The following is a 20,670-nucleotide window of genomic DNA, read 5'->3' on the forward strand; positions in this document are numbered from 1 at the left end:
CTGCAGAATCTATCTTAAGGAACAAGTTTCAGCACTTTATAAAGTGTCCGTTTATAAACCTTTCCTGAAAAACGAGACAGACTGATCTTTTAGGAATCCTTCCTTGAATACAACTTTGGATCCCCAAAGAGAAAGCAGGATCACTTACAGACCAACAAGGACAGCTGCTAGGATCACTTACAGACCAACAGGGACAGCTGCTAGGATCACTTACTGAACAACAGGGACAGCTGCTAGGATCACTTACAGACCAATAGGAACAGCTGCTTTATTTAGCAAATGTATAACTCATTAACCTTCACTTTCAGGATTTTTCTCTCCAATTTGCCCTTGACTAATAGCTGCTTTGTACTCCAGATCAGTCATAAACCACAAGCATGTTTCTATGGAAGAATACCCTCCCAGTACTAAAGAAAATTTTCCTTTACAATGCACTATAAGTGGGTTTGGCTGTTGGGTTTCATTCTAGAAAGTCATGGTGATCAATTCAGGCTGCAGATTTTTTTTTATTAAGCTGTTTCATTCATTTTAAATTCAACACTGGTACTGGTGTTTTTGGAAAAGAGAAAAAGTGACAAACTGACTTTTTCTAGAGAGCCCACCTCCTATTCCTTTCTCTTTGTTACCATATTCACTACTTCAAGTAGAGTTGGTTTAGGTTTCAATTTCCATTTTCTAGTAATTGCTTTTTTGGCAGCCACCATAATTAAACGTAACAGAGCCTTATAATGTCTAGGCAATTCAGATCCTGTATTCCAGCTTAAAAAATAATTTCCTTAGTTACACTCACTTGCAATCACCAGTACTCCTGACAGAGTGCTCTGTAGGGAATCTTTAAAGTCTGCCAGCTTATTACGCTCTCAGAATATATGTTCCTAGTTAGCTTTCTCTCCTCCCACTCACATCTCCAACATTTAACATCTACCTGAGGAAAAATTCTTTGGAGTCTGCTTGGTGTATAAAAGTATTTATGCAAACACTTCCTAAATCATCTGGACTATGTTGCATATTTGAGAGCCATGCATGTCCTCCCATGGTTTCTTTGTGAATGTATTTACAAAGTCATAATTTAAATGTAAAGTACTCTCCTCAACAACAGGTTTTGTGCCTACTATGCTTGATGGAAACCATGGTGTCGCCATATTTGTCGACCCCATCTAAGCTTCACTGAAACAGAGTGAATCACAAACTGAGCTCTAGAAATTCAGTTCATCATGGTCAAGACAAGCTTCCAAATTACAGAATGCAACAGGACATTCCCTCACATTCCCCAAATGATCATATTAAGAAGCCACGGCCCTTTTTAGGCAAACTTCAAAGGACAAAACCACCACCATAACAGGTACAAGCATGCAAAATCTGAAGGTAATGCTACTCAATGCTAGAAGTCTAAACCTCAAAATGCACTCTCTCGAGGCACTCCTAAAAATGGAGAACATCGATATCTGTGCAGTAACTGAGACCTGGTTCAAGGCTCCAGAGAGCACCCCTGCAATACCAGGCTACAACTCTTACCACACTTTTCGGCCACCAAACCAGGACCGAAACACTAAAGGTGGAGGAGTGTCAATATTCACCAAGGATATTCACACCATCAGGCTAGTTGGCCAACACAATGTGTCTGAAATTCTCCAAGTGCAACTAACACTAGGTAAGACTGCAATCCAAATTGTAGCTTGCTCACAGATCCCCCACCATACCCCAAGATTCTCACTACACCTTTCTAAACATACTGGAAAATATTAAGATAGAACCAAACACCCTAATACTGGGTGATTTTAACTACCCTGCCATTAACTGGGAAAACTACTCATGTCCCAACACCTTTGCGCAACGGTTCTTGGAATTCATAAATTCCAACGCCCTGAATCAACTAATCCATGGTCCCACCAGGGGCTCCAATATCCTAGACCTGGTCATTACCAACATGGGAAATCAATGCTCCATACCTATGGTCACCCCCTCGTTAGTCAGGTCTGACCATAAGCTAATCACCCTTAACATCCACATCCCACCCCAAACCCCCAGTAAAGAAACCACCATAAAAAAACTTCTCCAAAGCCAACTTCATGCTACTCAAGTCAGAAGTGACAAACTTCATGACACCCATGCAGATGGGAACTGAAAGTTCAACTGCTGAATCCTACACTAAGGCACTGTACGAGCACATCCACTCATGCATGAATCGTGCCATCCCAAATAGAACCAAAATGCTCTCATCCAAAAAAAGGAAGCCAGTCTGGTGGTCCCCTGCCATAAACAAACTTTACAACAAAAGGAAGTAACTTTTTCAGAAAAGAGGAAAATCCCAGGATGCAAAAAACTCCCTTACTAGCCTCAGTAAGAAACTGAGATGCCTCATAAAATCCTCCAAAGCTAGTTACGAAAATAAAATTGCCAAAGACAACCACAAAGCATTCTATAACTATGTCAAGAATCTAAATGGCAATGTTCAGATCTGCTCTGAGCTAAAACAGAAAGGCATTAAATATACTGATCCGAAGGATACTGCCAATATCCTGGCAGATCAATTCAGTGCCAACTTCACCCCCCTCTCACCCCCTAAATGGCCCATCTCAATACCGGAAGATTGCCAAATTCCAGTAATTACAGCCACACAGGTACAAAATGCACTCTCTAAAACCAAGAATACAGCATCCATGGGACCAGATGACATCCCGGGCTGTGTACTACATGAACTACAATATGAACTGGCACCTCACCTAAGTGTCATGTTTAATCATAGCCTCACCTCAGGTTTCGTGCCCACTGAGTGGCGCAGAGCTACAGTTATCCCAATCTACAAGGGGGGATCCACCTTGGATCCCGGAAACTACCGTCCCATCAGTCTGACAAGCCTTATCTGCAAAGCCATGGAGCGTATTATCATGGAACTTATAAACAAAGACATTGGCAACCTTCAAACACTGGACCCCACCCAGTTTGGGTTTGTGAAGGGCCGATCTTGTCTCCTGAACCTGACTGACTTCTTTGAATCAGTCTCCAGAGCCATGGACAAGGGTAAGGTGGTCCACACAGCCTATCTAGACCTTGCCAAGGCCTTTGACACCGTCCCCCACTCTGGAATCATAGATAAACTTACTAAGTTGGGCATTAATCCCTATGTCACCCAATGGGTTGCTAAATGGCTTGCTGATAGAACCCACACTGTAAAAGTAGCCGATTCCAAATCCAGCTCCAGACAAGTGACAAGTGGAGTACCTCAGGGTTCAGTCCTGGGGCCGCTCTTGTTTGGCATCTACTTCTCTGAAGTACAGGTCAACACTAAGGGACTCTGGCTAACAAAGTTTGCAGATGACTGCAAACTGGGAGCCATTATTGAATCCCCAAATGATGTGGATACTCTACAAAAGGGCCTTACAGAAACAGATGCTTGGTGCCAGAGCCATGGGCTCAAGCTCAATGCCAATAAATGTATTGTTATCCCCTTTGGGAAAAAACATGTATCAATGAATTACCATATAGGTGGCAGTGTGATAAGAGACTTAGGGACACAGGTGGACAGTGGTCTCACCTTCGATAACCACATCACCACAACAGTCAGGAAATCCTTCTATGTGGCACACCTCATCACGAAGGGCTTTTCATCCAGAAAAAAGGAGGTCATTGTCCCACTGTACTCATCCCTCATTAGACACATTATAGAATACAACGCCCCATTTGGTATGTACCTCTCAAGACATCTGCAACAACTGGAAAGGCCTCAGAAATACCTCACTAAAAGAATCACAGGTCTAAAGCAGATGCCCTATGCTGACGGCCTTAAAATACTCCAGCTATACTCTGTCGCATATCGTCTACTCAGAGGCGATCTCTGCTTAACATACAAGGCCATGTCAAACCCAGAGCTGTTGGACATGCTACACTTAAAGAAATTCCAATCCCTCAGAGCTACACACTCCAGGGATCTAAACCTTGTCATCACAATAAACAAAACATGCTGGAGGGATAGGTTCCTGACCCAGAGACTCCCCAGACTCTGGAATAGATTGCCCATACATGTCAAGTAGAGTGCCTCTTTGGACCTCTTCAAGAGGAACCTTGACGATTGGATGGGAGAAAGGAAATTCACCCCAGGGATCACGTCAGTCGCCCTGCTAGACAGGGGTCCTGGAAAGTAAATAATGTGGGAAGAAATAGCCAGGGAATTGTTATGGCTAGGCTTGTATAGGCCCTAGGGCTGATAGCCTAGTACCAACCTATGAACCTATAAAGAGTATGAATGAATTATTAGATTATGTTCAGAGTTTGAACCTGGTCTTAACAACACTCAGTATTAAACCTGTTTTAGTAAGAATACAGCAACAAAATATTTAATGCATTATTAAAAATAATTTTTATGCAGTGTCATGTGATATGCTGGCTGTGGTCATGTGATACGGGTTTGCTCTTATTTAAATTATTATTCTGTGTAATGGCATTAGTATTGAGAAAGGGTTGTTACCTGAAAGCTTTTCTTTAATAAAGTTTTGGCTCCACTTTGTACCTCGCATTCTATAACCAAGCTCAAACACACCTCTGCTACATTGCCTGTTCTTCTCTCATCCTATGCCTCATTAAGGTAAACAGTTTAGCAAATTACAGTCATTTTAAGAGCTTACTGTACACAGCAGATGTTTGAGTAAATTGACTGCTGCAGTCATCTGTGGGACAGCTTGCTTGTACATAGCCCAATAATCTGCCCAACTTCTGACTTGTAAGTGCCACCACAACTTTGCCAGACTCCCTCCTACTGCTATACAAGGATAATGGTGGATAAGAGAGGCAATGGCCAATGCCATCTTCATATCTTTATTGAAATTAGAAGGAAGGTCAAGGGTGAAAAATGGTGCCCACCCCAATGCCAGGTTCAGGTAAAAATCAAGAGGGGAAGGAATATGGACTGCAACAGTGAATGTACTCAAACATCTACACTTACAGCAATTTCCTAACTAGATTATATTTATTGTATTATTCACTGTTGTAGTAATCTGTGAGATGACTCACAAAGCATAATGCTGCCCCTCCCTCCATCCCCACCCCTGAAAAGTGCTGTTGTAGCTTCTGCAGCTGTGATTGAATGGCCCTTAGCATTCTTTGGGACTGGTTAGTCAAACTTAGAGTAGCAGTTACGGAAGCAATGTGAAAACCATTTTGAGAGGAATTGCTTACTAAACTCTTTTTCCTTCCCTGCCCCTGGTTGGGACAGAAAGATATAATCAATTTTTTCTGCATTCTTTTGTTTTCCCTCAAATCTCAACTGTTCACTACTTAAACGTATACACTTACTACTCTCAGGAGATATACACCCCAACCCAGGACCAGTCACCAGCTCTTCCCCAAATACACATCCCTCACCCACCTCCTCTCTCTCTACTCATGCCCCCCCCCCCAATTTTTCCCTACTCAGACTCACTCCTCTACATTTACCAGAAACCTAACTATATTATCTCTGAACATCCAAAGAATTCTAAACAAAGTCACTGAACTACATTTCTGTACATCTCTCCACACCACCGAGATTCTCACCCTCTCTGAAACATGGCAAAAACGTCACATACCTGACAATGAAATATTACTCCCAGGCTACAATATCATCTGCCCGGACAGACTCAAGAAAAAAGGGGGAGGTGTAGCTATACGGTACTCAAATCAACTTTCCCTCTACCTTCTATCAATCTTGTATCCTAATTTCCACCCTGCAGAAGTCCTCATAGCAAACTGCAAATTGAGCAATCATAAAAAACAGCCATTGCTACCATCTATATCCCCCCCACGAAACAACATCCCTACCCTTGAACACTTTCTCTCCTGGATCTCACAAACTATCTAATATGAAACTATTACACTGGGAGACATTAACACAGATTGGAATTCTTTAACCTCAGACTGTCCAAATACTAGCATTAGCCTCTATGGCTACTCCCAACTAATCACTTCCCCTACACCTCTGAGTAAACACACTAATACCAACACTACTCTTGACTGGATCCTCACTTCCAACCCCAACCTATATCACACCACCACACTGCGTGATACTCTAAGTGATCACCTTCCAACCCATATCCAAAGAGACTCCCTCCAATTGTTCAAATCTCAGACACTCCCTCCAATTGTGCAAATCTCATCGATATAGACTGTCACAAACTTTCTACCTTTAACCATATGCTCTCCTCAATTAACTGGTCCTTCCTCCATAACCTCTCCTCCTAGAAGAAGCTGTTCTAAAATTCAACAGCATCTTCCTAAACACTTTAACCTCCCTGACTTCTGTCAGGAAACTATAATAAAATCCAATTTCATTCCTTGGATAACTCAATCTACCCACTCCCTCATGTACAAGAGAGATAATGCCTAGAGAAACTGGAAATAAATCAGATTCCCTTCTAATCTTCAATGTTACAGAGAACTTCGTAATTTAACCAAAAAACAAGTCAACCAGGACAAAAAACGTTTTTAACTAAAGCCACAAAATAACATTCTAACCCAACCCCCATTCCAACCCAAGAAAATTCTGGAACACAATCAGCAAGCTGCTACACCCAAGGAAGGCCACCTACATCAAACCCCTGCCCCAACAGCTCTGCCTTAGACACTGCCACACTTCTTAACTCCTTTTTCATTGAAACCATATACAAGTTAACTAAAAATGACAATAGTACCTACCTCACTACTTCTTCATCTCCATCCACCCACACAACTTCCTTCTCTCAAGCCTGTCCCCACTGCTTATATCAGATCACTTCTCAGCAAACTCAAAACATGCTCCTCATCTGCCGATAACATACCTCCTCATTTCCTTAAACTAGCTGCAAATTCTATTGGATATCCCATCTCCATACTACTCAATCCAAGAAACCAGAGTCCCTGATATATTGAAAAAAAATCTGTTATACCCTTACATAAAGGGGGAAACTCCACTTGACCCCTCTAACTTCAGGCCTATAGCCATTCTGTCTTCCCATCAAAGATTCTTGAAAAGTGCATTCATAAGCAGTTCCTAGATCATCTTCTACAAGAAAATCTCCTAAACCCTACCCAACATGGCCTTCACCCTAACCACAGCACATCCATAGCACTAATGTGTTTCACACAAGCTATCTCTAGATCTTGTGACAACAATAAATTAGCCTCCTGTCTATTCCTTGTCCTCTCAAAAGCCTTCAACACTGTATCCCACAAACCACTTCTGTCTAAACTAACCTCAATCTCTCCAACACTGCCCTTTGCTGGTTCTCCAGCTACCTCTCCAACAGACTTCAGTCTGTAAAATGTCTCTCTGCATCTTCCACCTCCTTCTAGTCCAAATCAGGGTTTTGCAAGGCTCCACTCTTGGACCCCTACTGTTTAACATTTTTACTAACCACCTCTACAACTCCTGTCCCCATTTCTCATTAATACAATATGCTGATGAAGCTAAAATAATTTCCTCGTCTGATGATCTCTCCTACCTCCTCACCGTTACTCAATAATCTCTCCACTCAGTTGAAAATGGCTAACATCCAAACAACTCTTACTCAACCCTGAGAAAACTAAACTCCTTGTCTTCCTCCCTAAATCTCTCCAACACCATAAATATACCTTCACTGTCACCTCCCTCAATAACACAACTATGAAGGTTGAACCACACACTAAACTATTAAAATTTGATCTATTCATCCAACAGTGCATCAAAAAGACTTGTCAAAAACTGGGGTTACCCTATAGAAACAAAAAATTCCTCACAAGTGAAAAACTCAGTCCTGCACAAGCCTGTCTCCTACCCACTCTATTATATGCCACTCCATTTCTTACTATCTTACAATCAAATCTTATGTCTAAGCTTGAACTCGCATATGATAATCTTGCTAGATGTGCTGCAAATCAATCCTATTGCTCACACCACTGCCTATCTCTAAAAAACCTATAGCGGCTAGAACTCAAGACAACTCCTTCTGCCTCAGCTACATCTGACTCACTCCATCCTAATCAAACCCAAAGCCTGTCGTGCTTTCTCAACTCTCATCTCTCTCTCTCTCTCTTTGCACTCCTAATTGTATACTCCACAGCTCTGACCAACATCTCCTGGAACTTACACGCCCCCCAAAAAAAACAAAAACAAAAAACAAAACAAAACAAAAAAAAAAAACACTGGCAAACTTATCTATAATCACTCAGTTGCCAATGCATGGAATAAGCTGGCCCTATATTTAAGAATGATTTCTAACACAAATTGTTTCAAAAAAACTTAAGACCATCTATTTAACTCCTGGACTTGCTCCTGCCTCGACCCAACTTAATCTACCTCTCCCCACTGCTACAACTAACCCCTCCTTCCTTCAATTCTTTTCCATGCCATTTGTTACCTTCCATTACTTTACCTTGCATTTATTCCAAAAAATAGTCTACACTATCCAACTCTCTGCCCTGAAAGATGTTACATTTTATCCTGAGCATACTTCTTGTTTATATATTTGTATGTAACTGAATGTGATTACTGTTATACTTAACTTATTTTGTCATATTTTATTATGTATCTTTTGGAGCTTTTCTCCTTGGGCCTCCACTGAAAAATGGCATCTGCCCAGTCAGAATAACAGTCAACAAAATGTCAAAATAAATAAAAGATAAAATAAATTGTCCAGGTAAATTCTAAGCGGTCTCTGTACATCCACAAAATGTACAGATCTCTCTCTCTTTCGCTTTGAGGCTTCAAAAAAACAACAGTAAATGAAAGGCTTTACTCAGGCTATCACTACTTTTAGCATGAAAGGAGGATTTATGCAAATGAATACCCTTCTCCTGGTAAAAAACTAAAACAGATTACCTGTGCATTAAAGCTTGAAACTTTGAGACCCTACTGGTAGAACTGACTGCCACCAAGAAAATAATTTTAGATAAAATCTGTAGGGGGCAGAAGCAACTGGCTCAAAAGAGGCTAGGCTTAGCTTTTCTAAAACACAGCTGAAGTCCCATAGTGGGGACATTTCCTTTGTTGGAGGTCCAATATGCAACAGAAACTGTTTCGCTGAAAGCTCTGAGTACAGAGTAGAGTCTGCTTCAAGGCAGGCTGACAAAGCAAAAGAATGGACCTTGTACTGCCGGTCTGTACAGTATATACAAGTTTATCCCTTTTTGTTGATGTACCACATCATTTTGGCATTGTCTGAGTTTTTTGAGGACATCTTTCACTGACATCACTTTCCCTTCCTGTCATTCTGCAGGAAGATTCAGGGAACGAGTACAATGTCCTTTGGTAAGAAGATTTCACATACTTCTGAAATCTGGAAAAATGAATTCTTCCAAAGTGGTTTATCACCATTTGTGCAAAATTCTTCATCTGTAAGGAGATTGTGAATTTCCACAGAAACATGTGTTATGTGTCAAGTACTTACACTTCTCTTGTTAATTCCTAGTTTTTTATGTACACCACCTGTTCATTCCATCTTTGTGAAAGACGTTTTTTAAGTCACACAATCGAAGATATATTGATTGCATCGCACTGTTACAGTTCCTTTTGAACAAATAAAAGTTACTTGCAACTATGTAACAAAACACAGTTTACCTATCTATTTATACTTTTTTGGAATGAATAAAAAATTCCATTGTCATCAGTTCAGTGCCATTTTGTCTGAGGACCTGGAAGTGGCTGATATCAGTGCAGGTCACCAAGAACTCAGTTTAGCAAAATGGATCCACAGACAAATATAATGGGACTCTGTGAGTCATGAATTGGGGTATCTTACAGATGGGTATGGTTTTTGATAGGCATTTAAATGAAAACTTAAAAACAGGACAGATTCTACAATGATGAGAAAGAGTTCACATTAATGAGTAACTTTACACTATTTTCAAGGTTTGTTTAGAAAGTCTTCTTGATAAAGATGATTTTTAAAAGGTTTGTTGGTTGAGTACAATTTTTTTGAGAACAAAAGAACTGCCTAGTGGCAGAGGGATACTATGTAATTTACATTGTACATAACTCGAACTTTCTCTGCCTAGCCTATTTTCCAGATTTATCCTGGACCAGTGACACACACACACTTCTTTTATATTCTGGAACGATAAAAGCATTAGGAACAGCCTCCCAGAGCAACAAGTATTCTCTTATTCAGAAGTACCACCAAGATATTTCTGGCACTGGCACCAGCTCTTTGCTTTGCTGGTGGTGGTGGGCTTGACATAAGTTTTGGTCTGCAGCTGGGCTTACATGACTCCCCAGGTCACCAAGCTCTCCTCAGCATTCTTATTCCAAACCTTGTGAAACCCTTTACAGCCCTTCCAATTACAGCAACCACGCCATGCAATTCGGTGAGGAAATCTGTTAAACAGTTACTACAGTGTCTGGAGTATTCCCCCTGCAACATGATTCCATTAACTGAGGTGGAAAATATTTCCTAAACTGTAATTCATGGGAAATGGCACCTAATAATTCAAACCCCCCTTCCAAAGACATTTTAAGTGTGTTTTTATTCTGCTCCAAGACCTGCATCACCTGCCTCACATATGTCACTGCTCTACACATATTCCCTTCTTGACCATGCATGTGAAGCCTGCATCTGTTACAACATCCCTATTACTTACACATTTCCTTATGCAGCCCCTCCTTTCCCCACCAGAGGATCTGTTGGAATGACAGTGATAACACTTTAAGGTAAGCTGGCCATAACCACTCAAACTCATTCTACACTTATCCTAACTGTCATTCTTTCAATTGTGTTGGTTCATAGGTTAGTACTAGGCTAACTGCCCTTTTGGGCCATTTGAAGCCTAGCCAGTTACCCCGTGTGAGAATCAAACCCTGCACCTTGTGTCTTTAAGGTAAACACCTTAACCATTATGTCATCCTCCCATAGTCTAAGTGGTCACCTTGTCCCTGTATCCACAGGCCTACCCAGGACACATGCTTTACCATAATGCTAGATGGCCATTAGTAACAAGATATCCCAGTGACAATGCAAAGAATGATGTACACATTCAAATGATCTGCGACACTGGTCCCCAGTGAATACAGCAATAACAAATGCAAAGCTTATCAGTCATTCAAGGAGTAACATTACCCTACCTTTTCACGGGTGTGAGTTAACTCTCCTTTGGTGTCCCGCAGTTCCTTCTGCAGCCTGTCATTCTCTTGCCTCAGTAACTGCTGCTCTTGTTGCATCAGTCGGGATAGCTCATCCCAGTACTGCCCCTTTTGCTTGTTCTGGAACCCAGGTGAATTAATTGTCATCTCCAATACTTTATTCTGAAGAGTATTCAGAAAGTAAGATATCAGAAAACGTGGAAAAACTTGAAGACATATGCATTGCAGCACTACAAAGAGGCAGAAACACCTTCCTAACACATTTGAAAACAATCTGCAAAATTTGAAACATTCATTCTTGGAATGAAAACTCAACATATATTGTTTCTATCATAAACCTTCATCTTCAATGCATGTCTACTTAATAGGGTCTTGTTTATCTTTCAATACCCCTCCAGTACTGGAAGCAATAACTCCTTGATAGGGATCATCACTGTACAACCTCAACATTGTTGGCTTAGTGGAAGATACCAGCATTCACCGGTGCATGCTTTACCTTCTTCTCAAACGTGATAATGCAGATACATGCTTGGCAACTGTGAGACCTTCCCTCCTTGGTGCAAAGTAGGTGAACAAATGTGTCTTAAGGAAATTCTCAACTTGTATCATGTAACCCTGAACTAACAGTGAGCATTCATAAATGTAAAGAGTTCTCGCCCCAGCCCCAGTAGTCTTAGCCCTGGCACAGAAAAAAAGGTAGCTGAATGGACCAGTTCATGAACAACAATATTTTTGGAGGAAATGTGGGTAGCTCTAAGACACTTTCTGTAAAAGATCTTACCCATGATGACCCAAGTCCCCATATGACAAGAGACGCTCTAGAAAAAAAAGGTTTAAAAAAATTAACTTCAGTGCCTCCATGATACCAGGGTTACACAATAGATGGGTGAAGCTGCTAATCATGAAGTTTGGGTCACACAAAGAAAATGATTTGTTCAGAGGAAGACTGAGGTGTGGCACTCAGCTAAGGAGCTGCTTCACCAGGAGGTGTGGAGCAGACACCTGTCTTTCATAAGGTCATAAAGGGCAGAAATAACTGACATGTGACAGTAGCATGACATAACAGATGCTCAAGATATACAGGTACATGACAGGTCAGGATAATCTTCAAGATGCCCAAATTAATAAGCAAGGAGTACCTCTATGTCCAAAGAGGAACCACTTCCACTTACAGACATAATAGAACAGCAGGGTATGGCTGAAGTAACATGTGAATCTAGAATGTGGTTCAGAGCCTGGGGTTGAAGCCATGCAATGTCTGAAGTTCATTCAAATGGACACTGTTAAAGGCACATCTGGTATAAATACACTTCTAAAATACAAAGAGGTAGACAGGAAGATGGTAGCAAGCCTGGAGTGGAGTACTACTAAACTGCAAGGTGGAATAAGAGAACCGTACTGTATGGAAAGACCTCACATACTTGTTGAATATACAATGAAAAATTAGGTGGAAAAGAGGTTATGATATTTGGACAGAGCAAAGCATCAAGAGCAGTTCTCCTGGCCCAAAACATTTCTACTGACTGAATCAATCACAATTTGTTTATCCTACACCTGTAGGCAAAACCACAGGGTGAGCATAGAACTCTTAACTAGCCAAGCATTCTGCAAATGCAAGACCCAGTGGAATAATTTGGTGCCCACCTGCACACACAAGGACTGTGCATGTCTCGGTATTGTAAGCAGCAGTGTATAAATGTCTTAATTGTGTGCACTATATATTAGTCTACTTTAATAACTGCTGCACTGACTTTTAATGTGAGGAGCATACCCAGCTGGAGAACATCACTTTAAAAAGTGGATGCCCATGTTCTTCACTCACTACTTGTCTACATAACTTCCAAACTACAAAAGTTCCTAGTTTTTTTTTTTGTTTGTTTTTCCAAGTCCCATTACAGTCACCCTAGTCTCTCAGAACAAAGTGCTTAGGATCAGAAGTATGGCTTTCTCAACCAGCCCCCACCACTCACAGAAAAAAAAGGGCTTCTGCAAAACTTCAATCCAACGAAAAACAGCATGGAACAAAACAGAAACGAAACAAAATAAGTTCCAAAGAACAAACCACGAGAGTCAATCTAAGATGAAGCGCTTTTGTTCTTTAATATATTCACCAGAAAACTTCCTCAAAATCTTATTACAAAATGTTTCCACGACATTTAAATACTCTATAGGCTTTGTGCCAAAAAACGTACACAACCAAACAACTACCATTCAAAGCACATGTACCCAATGAAATACAATAATTAAATTAGTTATAAATATATCATTTCCTGATATCAGGACCAATCATTATACACTAAAAACAAGCCAATCAATAGATTTTAGTGGCTTTTTTTTACCAATCAGAAAACAGAACCAATCATAGATCTTGGTTGCCTTTTCCACAAAAACAGTGTTAAAATCCAAATGGTTTCCCATCCATATGCTAATCAGGATAGATTCTGCTTAGCTTCTGACTTTTTTCTTTTTTAATTTATACAAGGCATTCAACACCATCTCCCGTGAAAAAATACTAACAAAAATCTCCTACTTAGGACCCCACCCCCCTTGGGTCCTGAGCTCTCTCTTCAGCAAAATGCAGGCTGTAAAACGGCACCATATTTTCACCCTTCCTATCAGTCACTTAAGTTCCTTAAGAATCACTCTTAGGTCCACTACTGGCTAACATTTCATAACCTCTACACTACCTCAAAACATGCCACAGATGATACTACTCTCATGTGTTCAGCTCCAAGTCTTTAGAAATTACAGGAAGTCACTCAGGAATATTGTTTCTCCGTTTAAACATGTCTGAAATGCACATTTACTCCTAAATGTTGAGGAAACCAAGCTAATGCACTAGTCAGTGGCAGACAATGCTCCATCCATAAATATGCATTCACTATTACCACACACCACCATAGAAATAGTACCCCACCACTACCATAGAAATAGTACCTCATTCCAAACTTCTAGGAGTTGCAATAGACAACAGAGTATGACCTAAACATTCAACAGGTGACCTAAACAACCCATCAGAAGCTAGTGTTGGTGTAGAGAGCCACACCACATATCTTACACTTCCAGGAAAACTACAGCAAAAACCCACTTCCTTCCATCACTTCTCTGTGCATTGCCAATATTTACTAACTTTCATTCCACCCATAAAATGACACTAATTACTTATTCTAATGAAACAGCAAAGTACAGTTATGTTAAGTACAACTACCATAACAGCAGATGTTTGAATCATCACTGGTACACTAACCTTAGCTATATGAGTTATACCCTGTTAAGGATATAAGAGCTAGCCAATTTGCAAAGCTTTAGGGTACCTTCTATGTGGGCAATTTGTCAGGCAGCTCAAGCTGAGCTGATTAAAAATACAGGTTTTGGTGCCAAGCCTTTCAGAGTTTTCTTGCAAACAGAGAGAGAGAGTGAGAGAGAGAGAGAGATGGGCTGAGCCCTGAAAAGACGATGCCAGAAGAACAAACAATAAAGAGGAGAGGCTGGACTCTGCCCTTATGAGCTGGGAATTTCTGGTTAAAGGTTTATAGTGCATGCATATCTGAACTGCTTCTTACTGAAGTTGGTGCGCCTTGTTTGCTGTGGCATAGAATGGATTCGGGCCTGCTGGATCTAGCTTTGTTTGTGTAACTTGAGCACTAATCCAGGCATTCTCTAAAGTATTCAATTGTAATTATTACTGCTTGGTAGTAACTTGATTAAAGTGTAGCTATCATTCTAAGTCTTTTGGATTAAGCACTTGGGCTTCAGACCAGTTGTTATACATTAGGAAGGTTTGTGGCATGCACTGTGGTGCAGGACAGGTAGCTTTCATCCTTCTAAGTTGGGAACTGCTGATTGAGAGCCCAGTGTCTGTTATTCTTAAAGTGTATTAGTTCTGGTTTAAGCACGTGGGCTTCAGGCCAGTTATTTTACATTAAGAAGGTTTGTGGTCTGCACTCTTGTGGGAGAAGAGGCTGGACTCTGCCCTTCTGAGCTGGGAATTTCTGGTTAAAGGTTTATAGTGCCTGAATATTTGAACTGTATCTTACTGAAATTGGTACACCTTGTTTGCTGTAGCATAGACTAGATCCAGGCCTGCTGAATCTAGCTTTGTTTATATGCTTGTTGTTTGTTTGCTTGTTATTTCCCTGGAATGCTAATTCCACCTAATACGCGGCTTCCCAGCGCTTCTGTGGATCACTAGTGATATCTGCATTGCTTACTGTACTTATTTCCTTGTCTCACTTGAAAGAAAGTTACTGTTTGTCGTTTTTGCATATAAGTTACCTGTAACATATTGCACTTAAGTTACCTGGCACTTGCTCACTAAAGCAATTATATAAGTCAGCACTAAAAATTAAAAGCACTACACCCTCACTCCCCACTGATCCTGGTTTTCAATTATTAAGGAATTCCCAATATTATTCTAGCATGTCCAAAGTGAGTCGTCAATCTCCTCTCCGGTCCAGCTGGTGAATCTGGGAATCTTGAGGCAATGTTACAACTGCCTCATGTACACAGACAACCCTCTCCTCCTCCCAACAAATTCCAACACATGTGAGAGATGCAACCATATAGCCAAACTGGAGGCTAAGCTCTCTCAACTCAGTATTGGCATAACCAGTCAGGAGGAGAAGGAAACCACACTCACTACAATTCCAGTCTCACATAGACCTACCACGACAGCAAACCAAACACATAATCACACAAAAACATACTCGGAGGCTCTAAATAAAGATCTGCCGAAGCAGCAGAGACCTCCAAAGCAGACACCCAAGCAGCCGCTACCCCAAAACAAAACAAGTGCAACACATATCTCACAAAGCCAGTGTGCCGAACAGTCACAGCCCTTAAGACTAAACAACACACCTGATACACTTGTAATAGGTGACTCTATCGTCAGGCACACTGACGTCCCGCTCACCAGGCTGAACAAGGAGAGGGTCACGGTGAGCAGCCTGTCGGGCGCTAGGATCCGCCACATAACACAAGCACTCAGGTCACTCCAAGGCAAGTACAAATATGACTCAGTCATTGTCCATGCTGGTGTGAATGACCTGAGACGTACCTCCCTGGACTACATGAAAAGAGACATAAAGGAGCTCTGTGAGCATGTAGCCCAGGCCGGTATGACCCTGACCTTGAGTAGCATCTTACCCTCACCAAAAATGATGCCACAATATGAAGACAAGATGATCAATTTCAACAATTGGCTTAAGTAATGGTGTCATTCAAAGGGGATCCAATGCCTGTCAGCTTGGGATGATATGCTTGACAAGCCACGATGCTTCGCTAGGGACGGCTTGCATCTGTCACCCCTGGGCTTTCGGATATTGGCAAAGGCTCTTGCTACCCCCATAGTGCCTTTTTTAGGCAAGGCTCAAAAGACAAACCCACCTCCATAAGTATCACAAGGGATAAGAAACTAAGAGTAATGCTACTCAACGCCAGAAGTCTAAACCTCAAGATGCACGCACTCAAAACTCTCCTTAGCATGGAGAACATCGATATCTGTGCAGTAACAGAAACCTGGTTCAGGGCTCCCAAGAGCGCCCCAGCACTACCAGGTTATACCTCATACCATGCTTTTCGGCCCCAAAACTTGGACTGAACCACAAAAGGAGGGGTAGTATCGATATTCACCAAAGATACCCACATCTCCAGGTTGGTGGCAAAGCACGAAGCATCAGAGACTATCCATGTGCAACTAACAGTGGGTAAAACTGCCTTCCAGTTTATAACCTGCTACAGACCACCCTCCCAAACACAGGAACCCCACTCGGCCTTCCTGAGAACACTGGAAAATATGAAGGTCTCTCCAAACACCATTATATTGGGTGACTTCAACTACCCAAACATAGACTGGGAGCATTACTCTAGCTCCAACACCCTAGCCCAAAGGTTCCTAGAATTTATAAACTCAAATGCTATGGAACAATTTGTTACCACTCCCACAAGAGGGGAAAACATACTGGACCTGATCATCGCCAACATGGGGACTCTATGCTCCAGACCAGAAGTGTATCCCTCACTGGTAAGATCAGACCATAAACTAATCTCACTGGATATTCACATCCTGATCCCACCCCCTGCCCAGAAAACCACAGTGAAAAACTTCTCTAAAGCAAATTTCACACTCCTCAAAACTGAGGTGGAATCCTTCAAAGCCCCCGGGCCTGTGGAAAATATGGCCCAGACCACAGAATCCTTTATAAACGCATTCTATGAACACCTTCAGGAATGCATGGATCATGCGATCCCAAATAAAACCAAGACCCAATCCTCCAAAGGCAGACGTCCTGTCTGATGGACCCCAGCCATAAACAAACTATACAATAGAAGGAGGAAGCTACTAAATGATAGAGCAAAATCCCAAAAAGGGAAGGCATCACTGATCAGTATTAGCAAAAAACTACAGGCACACATACAATTGTCTAAGGCCAGCTTCGAGAGAAAAATTGCACAGGACACTAAGGATAATCACAAGGCTTTCTCTTTAGTTATGTTAGGAACCTGGGTGGTAATTCCCAGATATGCTCAGAATTAGTCCAAAATGACAAAAAATACACTGAACCCACAGACATTGCCAACATCCTAGCTGACAGGCTCAGCGCAAACTCCCCCCCCTCCCCACCAAAAGGGCAAATATCTATCCCAGCAGAGTGCTGCCCCCCTGACATCTCAGATGCTCAGGTAAGAGCCGCCCTCTCCAAAGCAAAAAACACAGCATCAATGGGACCAGATGGTGTCCCGGGCTGCGTCCTACATGAACTCCAAGAAGAGCTAAACCCAAACATAAAACTACTGTTCAATCTCAGCCTTACTACAGGATATGTGCCCAAAGAGTGGCGTACAGCAACAGTGGTCCCTCTCCATAAAGGTGGTGCCTCTACGGATCCTGGAAACTATTGCCCCATAAGCCTGACTAGCTTGGTCTGCAAAGCTATGGAAAGGATCATCATGGACCTCATAAATAAAGATATTGGGGACCTAGAAACACTGGATCCTACCCAGTTCAGCTTTGTTAAGGGCATATCCTGCCTCTTAAATCTGGTTGATTTCTTTGAAACAGTCACCAAGGCCATTGACGAGGGGAAGGTCATCCACACAGCCTACCTGGACCTCGCAAAAGCCTTCGATACAATACCCCACTCGGGCATTATAGATGAGCTCACCAGCTTAAATATAAACCCTTATGTCACTAGATGGATTGCAAACTGGCTCAAGGACAGAACCCACATGGTTAGAATTGCTGGAGCCATGTCAGACTCCAAACCAGTTACAAGTGGTGTCCCACAAGGCTCAGTCCTGGGACCTCTCTTGTTCGGTATATATTTCTCGGAGGTACAGGCCAACACGGAAGGACTGTGGCTGACCAAGTTCGCAGATGACTGCAAACTGGGCGCCATAATCGACTCTCCAGCCGACACAAGCATCTTCCAAAAGGGCCTCATAGAAACAGACAACTGGTGCCAGAGCCATGGCCTCAAGCTAAATGCCAAAAGTGTATAGTCATCCCCTTTGGCAAAAACAAAGTGCCCACAAATTACCACATAGGTGGTAATCCATTAAGTACAGAAGAAGTAATTAGGGACCTGGGAACCCAAGTTGATAGCAATCTCTCATTTGACAACCACGTGGCCAAAGTGGTTTGAAAAACATTTTATATAGCCCACCTAATCATGAAGGGATTCACATCTAGATCAGGGGAGGTCATCGTGCCTCTTTACTCATCCCTCATCAGGCCCATAATTGAGTACAATGCCCCTTTTGGGATGTACCTTACCAGACACCTGCAGCAACTGGAAAGACCCCAAAAGTGCCTCACCAAGAAGATCAAAGGGCTCAAACAGATGCCATATGCTGCCCGGTTAAAGAAACTCCAGCTCTACTCAGTGGCATACCGCCTGTTCAGAGGCGATCTGTGCCTGATGTATAAAGCCATGTCCAACCCAGAATTAATGGACACGCTGCACCTCAGAAAATCCAAATCCCATCGAGCTAAGCACTCGAGAGACTTGAACCTCAGCATTGAAATAAATAGGACATGCTGGAGGGACAGATTCATAACCCAGAGGCTCCCCTCACTCTGGAATAAAATCCCAGTCCAGGTTAGGCAGAGTCCCTCATTGACTCTCTTCAAGAGGAATCTTGATGTGTGGATTGGAGATCGTAGGTTTACCCCGGGTATCACTTCTGTGTCACTGTTAGACAGAGGCACAGTATACTAACCTCGAAAAAGGGCATAGCAAAATAAATTTAAAATGGGTGGCGAAAGCCAAACACATTCTGGCTAGGCTTATAAATGCCCTAGGGCAGATAGCCTAGTATGAACCTATGAACTAAGTAAGGAGGACGACTGCACAGAGCATGGAGTTCAGATATCCTTCTCGCTGAAGTTATGGCTACCAGAAAAAGTGTCTTCCATAAAAGCAACTTCAGAGAACATGAAGCCGCTGGTTCGAAAGGGGGAAGGATTAAGAATGCCAGAACCAAGTTCAGGTCCCATTGAGGCGGGGGATCTTTGATTGGAGGTTTGAGAAGAAAAACGCCCCTTAAAAAGGCTTTGCAGAGCTTGTGAGCCATGGTGCTAGACTCCGAGACACCTACATGATAATTACATATAGCAGCCAGTTGAACTCAAATGGTAGATGAAGAAGAGCCTAAATGAAAGAGTTCTGCTAGAAAGTCTAGAATAGACTGGATAGGTGCAGTGAAGGGATCTATATTTTTTGATGTTGCCCAAAAGGAGAAGTGTTTCCATTTGCTATTATAAATCTTCCGGGTAGAAGATTTATGAGAGGCTATCAAGATATCTCAGACCGAGCGAGATATTAAGGGAAGCCTGGCTAAGGTTGGAATCAGAGAAACCACGCTGTGAGGTTGAGAGAATGAAGAGATTGGTGCAGCTGGCCCGATTGGTGGGTCAACAGATCTGGCACTGGGTCCAGATGCCAAGGCTGCTCCAAAAGGTAACGATGAAGGAACGGAAACCATATCTGTTGAGGCCAGTAGGGGGCAATGAGGATCATTGTCACTCTCAAAGCGATGGCTTTCTGAATTAGTTGAGTTATCAGTGGAAAAGGGGGAAAAGCATACAGAAGTCCCCGGAGCCAATCGTGGACTACAGCGTCCCTGGTGGGATGGCCTGGTAACGGGAAGAGAGTGAAGAAGTCGTGACACTTGCTGTTTTGGGGAGTAGCAAAAAGATCGCAGAAAGGCTGGCCCCATCTTTGGAACACTTCTTCCAGTACTGATTTCTTCAGAGACCACTCGTGGGGCATGAGAATTGCCCTGCTCAACTTGTCTGCAATTACGTTGGACTTCCCGGGAATGTGCGTTGCTACCAGAAAACGCTGAGAAGAGATCGCCCATTGCCAAAGTCTGAGTGCCTCTCGACATAAGGGGTATGATCTGGTTCCACCTTATTTGTTGATGTACCACACTACGGACATGTTGTTCGTCTGAATTGCAATAGTCCCTGTGGGAAGAGAGTCGTGAAGGGCTTGCAACGCTAAACGCACTGCTCTCATCTCTAAGACATTTATGTGCAAGTGGCACTCGAAAGGTTGCCACGTGCCCTGGACTGTCCTGCCCTGATAATGCCCCCCCCCCCGATC

At 42.3% G+C, this 20,670-nt stretch overlaps 1 protein-coding gene across 1 annotated transcript in view; it reads right to left on the reverse strand.

Annotated features, from left to right (window-relative positions):
* NIN (ninein) overlaps nucleotides 1-20,670 on the reverse strand; it is a gene marked incomplete in the record, with an annotated part of 1,258,852 nt that overhangs the window by 238,030 nt on the left and 1,000,152 nt on the right. Inside the window, 1 exon segment of the mRNA XM_044074306.1 lies at nucleotides 11,045-11,224. Within this exon segment, the coding sequence (XP_043930241.1) occupies nucleotides 11,045-11,224 (180 nt within the window).

This window comes from Protopterus annectens, chromosome 6.part0 (genome assembly GCF_019279795.1).
Source record: "Protopterus annectens isolate FY-2018-M chromosome 6.part0, PAN1.0, whole genome shotgun sequence".
In the NCBI taxonomy this organism is placed as follows: domain Eukaryota; kingdom Metazoa; phylum Chordata; order Ceratodontiformes; family Protopteridae; genus Protopterus; species Protopterus annectens.